The following is an 11,673-nucleotide window of genomic DNA, read 5'->3' on the forward strand; positions in this document are numbered from 1 at the left end:
GAAATGTGTTTAACAATGTCATATTTTGAATCTTTGGGACATATAAGAAAAAGACGATTGAAATTACAAAAGAGACTATAGCACTGGATAAACATATATTAAACAAATGGTTTGAATTTTAAAAGGGTTTAAATAAAGACATGTAAAAGAAAAGAAACAGAACTAAGAAAGAGAAAAAAGAAAATTGTGGAAGGAAATGATAATGAATATGAGTGAAAAACAAAGGAGGCATATCAGACATACATGTAATAACCATAATTCGTGTTATCAAATTTTAATGTCTAACTGAATACATGTTCTTAACTGTAAATCGATTAATCTTAATCTGCAAACTGAATAGATTTTCTTTAACCATAATTCGTGAAATAAAGTTTTAATCTGGAAATCGAATAAAATTTCTTGAGTTACAATGCAGCTAAGCTCTTAATGATATTTGACTGAATGTGATGCCATCTTTATTACCTTAAAATGTATCATGCACACGACATTTATAACATTATAGCCTATTAGAGGAAATAGATAATGACGATGATGAAAAGAAAACAATAAGATATAAATGAAAGATAAGAGGAAACAAGAAAATCTGGAAAATAGAAGAAAAAGAAGAAGAAAAAGAAAGAAAAAAAGAAAATCTGGAAAATGATATGTAATTTTTTTTAAATGATTACAAATTATATATTGATTTGAAATATAAAGCTTACTGTTCTATATAATTGCAATCTAAAGAGAAGATGGAGGTGAAATAAGGGAAAAAAATAATAAAAAGGAAGGACAGAAAGACAAAATAAAATTATTCTTAATGGACTGACTAAATTTATCAAAGCGTTATTACCTTAATTGCCAAAATTATCATAAAAATCGATTGAATAAGACTTTCAGGACATACTATTAAAGACTGAGAGAAAACGGGAATAATTGCGTCTCATACCACAAATTTATCTTTTTTTTTTGTTTGATTTGATAAATATATACAAGGATGAATGATTATGATGATGGTGTGTGTTTGTTTGTATACGTGTGTTTGTGTTTGTGTTTATTTAAGTGTGTTTTTATTTGTTTTGTTTCTGTTGTTTTGTTGTGTGATCTTGTTGTGTGTGTTGTGTGTGTGTGTGTGTGTGTGTGTGTGTGGTGTGTGTGGTGTTGTGTGTGTGTGTGTGTTGTGTGTGTGTGTTATGTGTGCGTGTGTGTGTGCGCGCGCATGTGTGTGCGTGCACGCTTGTATTTGCGTGCATGCGTTTGTTCTATGTATGTACATGCGTGTGTATATACGTGTATACGTACATATGTGTGTATATGTGCATATACCAATGAACATGTGAACCAAATACGTATTCACAGCATAAAAAACAACAAAAAACATAACAAATAAAATCCAGAACACCTGCGTTATGTAAAACCAGCTAGATTCGCCTACGAGAGTCGGTTTTAATGAAGAGAGAGGCGTGAGCGTGGGACTACTCTATATCATGGGAGATTAAGAGTTTGGATACAACATGAAGGCAAATTTTCGGAAATGTGCTTGTTGGAAATACGGAATTTGTCATAGAAATCGATTTTTTTTCTTCTTTATGTTAAGGGTCGTTCTATTTAGCAAATATTCTTACGCGTCTTTGAGCCACAGATCCAACAAACAGATTTTTCATTCGGCATTAACAGACATCGTAATCTCCAGAGAGTATATATATATAAAAAAATAATAGTAATGTAGTCACCTTGGAGATTATTTCTTTAATTGATTATAGAACCGTAAAAAGAAAGAAAAAGAAAGAAAGAAAAGAAAAAAAGAAGAAGAAAGAAAAGAAAAGAAAAAATAAAACATATGTGTATATATATATATATATATATATATATATATATATATATATATATATATATATATATATAACCACAACGAAATGTTCTAACAGTCTTAAAAAATTGTCTTCTATTTTTTTTTTTTTGTAAAATGATAACAAAAAATTAAAAGATTTTTCTTGATGATCTGTCGTGACGTCATCAAAGACTGGTAGGAGAGAGAAAGACAGAGAGAGAGAGAAAGAAAAAATAGAATAACAAATAAGGAAAAAAAAAAATAAAAATGTATATACGAAAGAGAGAAAGAGAGAAAAAAAAGGTTGCTTTTTTATTGTTCTTTCTCTCTGTCTCTCTCCTTTTTCTTTCATATTATCTCTTCTCTATATTTCTCTACTCTCTCATTTTTTTCTTTCTATTATCCTTGTCCTCTCTCTCTTTCCCATTTTCCTTGGTATTATACCTTATCTCTTTCTTTCTCTCTCTGTTTTTTACATATTTTTTTTTCTTCTCTTTCTTTTTCTTTCATTTACCCTTTCTCATTTTTTCTCTCTTATTTATTCCTTCATATTTTCCCTTTTTTCGTCTTTCTTTCCCTTTTTCCTTCATATTACACTTTCTCCTCTCTCTCTCTCTCTCTCTCTTTTCTCACTCCTTCATCGTTCGCGCTTTATCTCTTCTCTCTTTTTTCTTCACATTATCCTTTCTCCCTCGGTTTCCTTTTTTCTTTCACATTGCCCTTTCCCTCTCTCTCTCTCTCTCTCTCTCTCTCTCTCTCTCTCTCTCTCTCTCTCTCTCTCTTTCTGTATGTCCGTCTGTCTGGCTCTCTCTCTTCCTTTTCCCTCCATTTCCTTCATATCATTCTTTCTCATTCTCTATTTTCTCTCATTTTTTCCTCCATATCATTCTCTCTCTCTCTCTCTTCCCTTTTCTCTCTCTTTCTCCCCTTCTCTCTCTCTCTCTCTCTCTTCCCTTTCTCTCTCTCTCTCTCTCTCTTCCTTCTCCCTTCTCTCTCTCTCTCTCCTTCCTCTTTCTCTTCTCTTCCTCTCCTTCCTCTCTCTTCCCTTCCCTCTCCTCTCTCTTCCCTTCTCTCTCTCTCTCTCTCCCTTCTCCTCTCCCCTCCCCCTCCCTCCGCACCACTCACGGCCCGAAGCAGGAGGGAACCTTCGACACCTCCCCCCCTCGAGCAGGTGAGGGTCTTCTGGCCGTGGAGAACGAAATCGTCGCTGCAGTGTAGGTGACGCTGTCGTTGATTGGGTAATAGAACTTCACCTTGCTCATGGTACCGAGATGATGTTTTCCGGGTACGTGCAGGTTGGGAACCTTGGGGGTGGGGAGGGGGGGGTGTAGAGGTGAGTGGGTGGGGAAGGTGGGTGAGAGGAGGGAGTGGAGTTGGGGATGGGGTAGGGGGTAGGTGAGGTGGGTGGAGGGGAGGTGGAAAGAGGAGGGTGGGGGAGATGGGTGTGGAGGGTGGGTGAAGAGGGATGGGGTGAAGGGGTGGAGTGGGAGGAGAAGGAAGGTGGAGCGAGGAGGAAGAGGAGGGAGGAAAAGAAGAAGGTTAGGGGGGGGGGAAGCGGGGGAGAGATAAAGTGTGTTTATTATATGCGGATTTATTTTCTTCCCTATCTCTCTATATTTGTTTACTCTCTTATATCTCCTCTATATTTATCTATTCATCTATCTATCTACATATTTCACATAATCGAAAAACAAACATGCAAAAGTTTTAATAAAATCTTCAACTTTCAACTCTCTCTCTCTTTAATTTTTTTCTTCATATTATTCTATTTCTCTCTCTCTCTCTCTCTCTCTCTCTCTCTTCCTCTCTCTCTCTCTTCATCTCACTTTCTCTCTCTCTCTTTCTCCTCCTTTCCTTCAAATTATTCCTTCTTGCTCTCTCTCCTTTTTTCATCATTCTTTCTCTCTCATCCTCATATTCACATAAAAAATCCTCATATGGATTGCAGAATAAAAGGAAAACAGACAGTAAGAAATTGTTTATCCTACAACGAACGCAAACACAGTGTACACAAAGATGAAAAGGAAAACAGCCACAATAAAAAAATGAAATTAAATCGCGACGTTTCGAACTCGCCGAGAGATCCTTATCAAACGGATAGATAATCCATTTCGCTTATTTATCCATCTGACGAGGAGAGTTCGAAACGCCATCGATTTAATTTACTATCACATTGTGGCTTATTTATCTTCCACCTTCGTCGTATACACGTGACAGGGTTTTGTTCTCATAATAAGATAAACATTACTTACTGGGGGTATTTATATCACAAATTTCGTACACAGGGTTTTTTGCCCCATAATAAGATAAACATTACTCACTGGGGGGTATTTATATCACACTTTCGTACACAGGGTTTGTGCTCATAATAAGATAAACATTACTCACTGGGGGGTATTTATATCACACTTTCGTACACAGGGTTTGTGCTCATAATAAGATCAAAATACTTACATTTCGGAACCTGGCTGGACCACTCGCCATCCTCCTGACACACGAGGATCGGCTGGCCCTCCATCATGTAACCTGAATGACACTTGACCTCTATCACGTCACCAGCTGTGTGGGGTCGAGGGCCGGTCAGCTCGCCGTGGAGGGGGGGCTCCAGCGGCGCGCACTCGATCTCTGCGTGATGGGGAAGCTAAGACTTTGGGAAGTTTTGATTCTTTTTTTGAGTTTGGGAAGTTTTGAAGTTGTTGTTTTTTGAGTTTGGGAAGTTTTGTTTATTTATCTATTTATTATTATTATTATTATTATTATTATTATTATTATTATTTTATTATTATTATTTTTTTTTTTATTTTTTTTTTTTTTTAGGAAGTTTTGACTTTTTATTTCTGAGTTTGGGAAGTTTTGAGTGTGAAGTTTTGGATTTTTTTTAGTATTGAATGTTTTTTTTTTTTTGATTTTGGAATTTTTTGGCTTTTGGAGATTTTTTTTTTTTTTTTTTTTTTTTGAGTTTGGACGTTTTTGGTTTTGATTTTTTCTTATTCTGAAGTTTTAGATTTTTAGGTTTTTATTTAAAGATTATAACATTATTTTTTTTTCCAATTTCTATCTTAGTATTCATTCTCGAAAAATTCTTTAAGACTATGCGTTTACAAAAAAGTAAAAAGCGAAGAGAGGAGAAGAGAAGGATAGAGAGAGCAAGAGAGACTGAAAAAGAGAAACGAAGAAAGAAAGAATAACAAGAGAAAAAGAAAAGAAAAGAAGAAGAAAAATAGAGTAAATAAAACAACAAGAAAGTAAGTCCCCCCCCAAAAAAAAAAAAAAAAAAAAAAAACACGAGAGAAAAAAAAAATAGCAACAACAACACTGAAATATTAAATAAAAAAAAAACAAATCGAATGAAAAATAAAACAAAACCAATAAACCAAAACAAAATAAAAGAAAATAGAATACGAAATCAAACATTAAAAAAGAAGGAAAGAGAGAAAAGAAAAAACACAACAATATTCACAGTTCTGAAATGGCACTCACTCCTGCAGGCGGGCGATGCATCCGACCACTTTCCCGAAGGCAGGCACTTGATTCGCCCCGGGCCCTGTAGCGTGTAGCCCGACTGGCAACTGAAGGTGACGATGGAGTTGAGTTTCGTGGCTCCCTTTGGCTCGTAGGAAGGGGTGTGGGGGTCCTTCGTTGCAGAGAGAGGAGGGAGGGAGGGGCAGTCCACTTCTGCAAAGGGGGAGGGGCGATGAGAGGCGTTTTATTGTGGTTGTTTTGGTGTTGGTACGTATCTGGTTTATATTGCTTTTTTTATCGATGGATGTTTCGTTTCCATGCCTTTTTGAATATGAGGATCGTAAACATACACATACACACACACTTAAAACACACACACACACACTCAAAACACACACACACACACACACACACATACACATACACACACACACACACCCATCCCCACCCATCCAAACTCATCCCTACCTACACACACACCCCACCCAAACCCATCTATCCCCACTCACTTACCCACCCACACCCATCCCCACCCACCCATACCCATCCCCACCCACCCACACCCATCCCCACCCACCCACACCATCCCACCCACCCACCCATCCCACCACCCACACCATCCCCCCCACCCACACCCATCCCCACCCACCCACCCATCCCACCCACCCACACCCATTCCCACCCACCCACCACCTACTCCACCCATCCCCAGCACACACCCACCAACAACTTACGTCTAATATCAATAGCAACAGTATGCGAATGCCCCGTGGGGGTAATGCACGTGTAATCGCCTGTATCCCCAACGTTAGTAGTGTAGAGAGCCAAGCGGTACTCCAGCTGAGGATCTCGCATTGCATCCGTTGTCCAGCCGGTCCAGTACTTCCCGTTGGGGAGAGGCCCGACTATGGTAGAGGAACCATGAAGAGAGAAAGGAATTGTGAGGGAGAGGGAGAGGGATTATGAAGAGAGGAGAGAGGGATTAAGAGAGAGGGTAATTATGAAGAGAGGGTGAGGAATTATGAGGAGGGGGAGAGAAGAATTATTAAGAGAGAAAGGAATTGTGAGGAGAGAGAGAGAGAGAGAGAGAGGGGAGAGAGAGAGAGAGAGAGAGAGGGGATTATGAGAGAGAAAGGAATTGTGAGGAGAGAGAGAGAGAGAGAGAGGAGAGAGGAGAGAGAGAGAGAGAGAGAGAGAGAGAGAGAGAGAGATTATGAAGAGAGAAAGGAATTGTGAGGAAAGAGAGAAAGGAATTATTAAAAGAGAGAGGGTAGTTAGGAAGACAGAGAGAGGAATTGTGAAGAGGAAGAGGAATTAAGAGAGAGGGTAATTATAGAGAAAGAGAGAGGAGAGAGAGAGAGAGGAGAGAAAGAGAGGAGATAGAGGAGAGAGAGAGAGAGAGGAGGGGAGAGAGAGAGAGAGAGAGAGAGAGAGAGAGAGAGAGTAATTATGAAGAGAGAGAGAGTGGTCATTAGGAGCAGGGTAATCATGAAAGTTATTAAGCATTCGGTGGTATGTTGATGATTTTAGTTTCATTGTGTTTTATTTTATATTTCCTTTATTTATTACATCATTTGTTTATCAATAATTGGTTTTATATTTAGGCTTGAGAAACAGAGGTGTATTTCTTATGTACTATTTTGTTATTATTATTATTATTCTAAAAAAAATCTACAGTTTATAATAGCAAACTACTAATTATGTTACTATTAATTACTTATTGTCAACCAGACTACGAAAACAATATGAAAGCTACAAGTCTATTTATAGATCGGTTATTATAGGAATATATCCCAGTACAACCAGTTTTACATAATTAAATCGATACACATATTGATAAAAAACTAAACTACACGATAGATCATTTATAAGACTCTAAGAACAAACAGACACAAAATTACTTTGTGCAAGAAGACAAAGCTTATCTTGTGAATAGAAAACGTCGAACATTTAAGAACATTATTCGTTTCGTAGAAATTATTAATATGCTTTTTATTTTTTTATTTTTTTTATGTTTTCATTTTAAAGATTTAGTGTTTTCTCATCCTATGTATGTGATTTTTTTTTTTTTTACTATTCAAGTTTGTTTCATAATGTTTCGTATAACTAAACCAAGAACTTGAATAGTCTTCTAAACGTTTAATGATTAGTGAACATATATTAATAAGAGGCTTGATCTTATTCAGAATTTAAAAAAAAATCTGTAATATTGCGATAGTACTTGTCATAAATGTATAATGATTCGCTACACTAATAGTCGATTCGATTTTATTCATAAATAAAAGAAAAACATATATTTCTCTGTGCTATTGCTTTGAATATCATACATACTCCTTCACGAACGGCCATCAAACTGTAAGATACATATTACACAAATGACAAAATATTCTACACGTATTTACGGACGATATACAATAACATTCGTAAATTGTCACAGCCGATTCACGATTTACAATTCTAGAGCACTTTGTTAACAAACGATAACCTTTGTTAAGTGAAAAATCTATGAATGAGAATGAATAACTCCCAAAGCGAGATGAATGAAGTGTATGCAGATTATAATCCCTTCCTTTGAGATATGAATTGAATAAACTGAATACTATGCATCAAGCTTCTCCAGATATTTCATCTTGCTAAGAGAAAATGATTCATTTTCAATTCATTATTTTCCTCAACGATTATCGCAATGTACTCGGACCACATGAAAAAAAAAAAAAAAAAAATCTTACCAGCATTTTGTTAATTTTCGACATTTCATATTAAACTTCCTGTGTTTGTAATTGCTGCATGAGAAGATGGGGTTAGTAAGAAATTGGAAGAGAGGGGGAGAAAATAGGTATTTAACAAAGCTACGAAATAATAGGCAGTATAAATAAGTTTCAATAAATAATGAATAGAATAAATAGATAAGGAGATAAATTAATGAATAGGTGATTAGATAAATAAAAGGAAATATCCAGGATTGGAAAATCCAGCATCGGATCTCATTTTTTTTCTATAGAATTAAAAAAGACTTGAGTTATAGCCTATTGATTCTGTAAACATAAAATCTCCTGGATAAAAAAAATAAAAATATGTACAATAAAATATGATAAGAATAAAAATAAGATCCAGAGCAAATGACATCCTTTGGAGTGCAGAAAGCAAGAAGAAAATATAATGAATTTTAAGCTGCTCCAACTACAAGAAAATAAACGAGCCAAATCTTACAAAAAAATGAACAAGTCCCCCCTTTAACATATAGCAAAATCGGTTTTCTCTTATAGTTTGCGTTGCAAACTTATTCTCCAGATGACTTTCAACATAATCAACATTAACATTTCGTGTCTTAAACGTGAACTTGACGAAGCTATGTGCAATAGAATAACTTTCATTTCCTGGCAAGTGTTCGCTCGCAGTTAAGGTAAATGAGAAATTTTCCTATAAAACGTAATGCAAAGAGTATGCAACAATAATCAAGATTGGATATTTTCATTTTGTCGATTTCAAGGTGTCTCCTGCAATGAAAAATGGTGCAATTCATAATTAGAGAGAGAGAGAGAGACAGACAGAGAAAAAGAAATAGACAGATAGACAGACAGACAGATAGATAGACAAATAGATAGATAGAGAGAGAGATAGATAGATAGGCAGATAGAGAAAGAGAGAGAGAGAGAGAGAGAGAGAGAGAAAGCTACACCGAGAGGAAGAACAACAGAGAAAGGAAGACAGAAAACAAGAAAGAAAAGACGATAAAAAAAATGGATAACGACCGATGAAAGAAGAAGCAGAAGAAAGGAAAAGAAAAACACAGAAGAAACGAAAAAAAGTAGACTAAGAAAAGAAGAAGAAAAAACAGAAAAAAAAGAAAACAACAAAAACAACAACAAAACAAAAACATCAACAAGAAGAAAGAAACCAACAACAATCCACCACCACCACCAAAAAAAAAAAAAAAAAAGGAAAAAAAAAAGGAAAAAAGTCCACCCGCTCGGCCCTCACCCGTGCGCATGAGAGACGTTCCACCTCGGCGTCCCGTATTTCCTCATCCACAGGCACTCGAGGTAGAGCTGCGTGCCCGGATAGGCCAGGAGTCTGCCGTCGTTGGTCTGGGCGATGGGGGCCGTCCTTGTGGCGGAAGAGGATGGTTGGAGGCCGGTCGACTGCAGGCGGAGGAGAGGGAGAGGGTGAGAGGGTGAGGGGGTGAGTGGGTGAGGGGGTGAGAGGGTGAGAGGGAGAGAGGGTGAGAGGGTGAGGGGGTGAGAGGGTGAGGGGGTGAGGGGGTGAGGGGGTGAGAGGGTGAGGGGGTGAGGGGGTGAGGGTGAAGGGTGAGGGTGAGGGGGTGAGGGGGTGAGAGGGTGAGGGGGTGAGGGGGTGAGGGGGTGAGAGGGTGAGGGGGTGAGGGGGTGAGGGGGTGAGAGGGTGAGGGGGTGAGGGGGGTGAGGGAGGTGAGGGGGGTGAGGGGGTGAGGTAGGGGTGAGAGGGTGAGAGGGTGAGGGGGTGAGGGTGAGAGGGTGAGGGGGGTGAGGGGGTGAGGGGTGAGAGGGGGTGAGGGGTGAGGGGGGTGAGAGGGTGAGGGGGGTGAGGGGGTGAGGGGGGGTGAGAGGGTGAGGGGGGTGAGGGGGTGAGGGGTGAGAGGGTGAGGGGGTGAGGGGGTGAGAGGGTGAGGGGGTGAGGGGGTGAGGGGGTGAGGGGTTTAGATGGTGAGGGGGTGAGGGGGGTGAGGGGGGAGGGGAGGGGTGAGGGGGTGAGAGGGTGGGGGGGTGAGGGGGTGAAGGGTGAAGGGAGTGGTGGTGGGTGGGGGGTGAGGGTGAGGGGTGGAGGAGGGTGAGGGGGTGAGGGGGTGAAGGGTGAGAGGGTGAGGGGTGAGGGGGTGAGGGGTGAGGGGTGAGGGGTGAGGGGGTGAGGAGGGGTGAGGGGGGAGGGGTGAGGGTGAGAGGGGGGAAGGGTGAGGGGGGTGAGGGGTGAGGGGTGAGAGGGTTGAGGTGAGGGGGTGAGGGGGTTTTGGGGGGTGAGGGGGTGAGAGGGTGAGAGTGGTAGAGGGTAGGGTGAGGGGTGAGAGGTGAGAGGGTAGTAGGGGTGAGAGGGTGAGAGGGTGAGAGGTAGAGCTGAGGTGATGAGGGGTAGGTAGGGGTGAATAGTTGGAATGGTGTTAGGTTTGTTGGTTTTCGTTTTGAAATTTTCGTTTGATTTGGCGTTGGTGTTTTGTGTGGGTTTTGTGTGTGGAACATATATTATATACCCTACCCAACACACCACAAAACACACACACACACACCCCACACACACACACACACACACACAAAACACACACACACACACACACACAAACACAACCACACAAACATAAAATATATATATATATATATATATATATATATATTATATAATAATATATCTATATACATATACCCTATACACATATTTTTCTGTCCAACCTTACTGAATACTGAAGACATATTATTGTTTATATTTATAAAATACTTTGATATTATGAAATATACCAAAAAAACGATATGATTGATAATATAGAAAGAAAAATGATTTGGAAAGCACAGAACACGCACACACACACACACACACACATACACACACACACACACACACACACACATACACACACACACACACATACAACACACACAACACACACACACACACACACACACACACAACAAAACTCCACAACTTTAAAAAAAAATCAAAACATACGTGCATACTCATGTTCTCTATTCAAGGCTAAAACAATGGGTTTTTCTCCCGTTCCACTGTCCGTTGACGCACACCCTTTCGTACAGACCCGATCAGTTGTATTTCCCGATGTCACGCAAAGGAGACACCTGAAAAATAGTGTAATAGTTTTTTAAAAACTGGGGTAATAGTTAGTCAACAGAAAACGGGAAGTGTGAAAAAGCGATGTCACAGAAAAAGGAAGTGGATAAAGGTAATGTTACAGAAAACGGGAAGTGGATAAAAGGTTAATTCAACAGAAAACGGGAAGGTGAGAAGGTGATGTTAACAGAAAACGGAATTGTATAAGGGTATATCAACAGAAAACGGGAATGTGAAAAGGTAATGTTCAACAGAAAACGGAAAGTGTGATAGGTGATGGTTACATCACGAGGTAATGAGAGCATATCTATATATCATACGTATACACACATACATATGTGTATGAGTGCGTGTATGTGTGGTATGTATAAAAGAGAGAGAGAAAATAAGATAATAGAGAAAGGACAGACAAACAGACTGAAAAAAGAGACAGAACTTGCAGGAACAGACGACACTAGCATACGGAGAAAAAGATAAGGAGGAAACGAAAAGAAGAAGAAGAAGAAGAAAAAAAGAAGAACAGAAGAAGAAGAAAGAGCAAAGAAAAGAAAGCAAGAAGAAAACGACAGAAAAAAGACAGCCAGAAAAAC

The 11,673-nt window shown here is 39.1% G+C and overlaps 2 protein-coding genes across 2 annotated transcripts in view; both read right to left on the reverse strand.

Moving 5' to 3' along the window:
* LOC119584918 (locomotion-related protein Hikaru genki-like) overlaps nucleotides 1–10,975 on the reverse strand; it is a 54,475-nt gene extending 43,500 nt beyond the window's left edge. Inside the window, exons 1-5 of the mRNA XM_037933536.1 lie at nucleotides 10,964–10,975; nucleotides 9,254–9,414; nucleotides 6,007–6,158; nucleotides 5,291–5,485; nucleotides 4,265–4,435 (exon numbers count right to left, since the gene is read on the reverse strand). Of these exons, the coding sequence (XP_037789464.1) occupies nucleotides 4,265–4,435; nucleotides 5,291–5,485; nucleotides 6,007–6,158; nucleotides 9,254–9,414; nucleotides 10,964–10,975 (691 nt within the window). The remainder of the gene's footprint in view (nucleotides 1–4,264; nucleotides 4,436–5,290; nucleotides 5,486–6,006; nucleotides 6,159–9,253; nucleotides 9,415–10,963) is intronic.
* Nucleotides 1–11,673, reverse strand: part of LOC119590832 (CUB and sushi domain-containing protein 3-like) — a 64,327-nt gene that overhangs the window by 41,374 nt on the left and 11,280 nt on the right.

This window comes from Penaeus monodon, chromosome 3, assembly GCF_015228065.2.
Source record: "Penaeus monodon isolate SGIC_2016 chromosome 3, NSTDA_Pmon_1, whole genome shotgun sequence".
NCBI classification, from domain to species: domain Eukaryota; kingdom Metazoa; phylum Arthropoda; class Malacostraca; order Decapoda; family Penaeidae; genus Penaeus; species Penaeus monodon.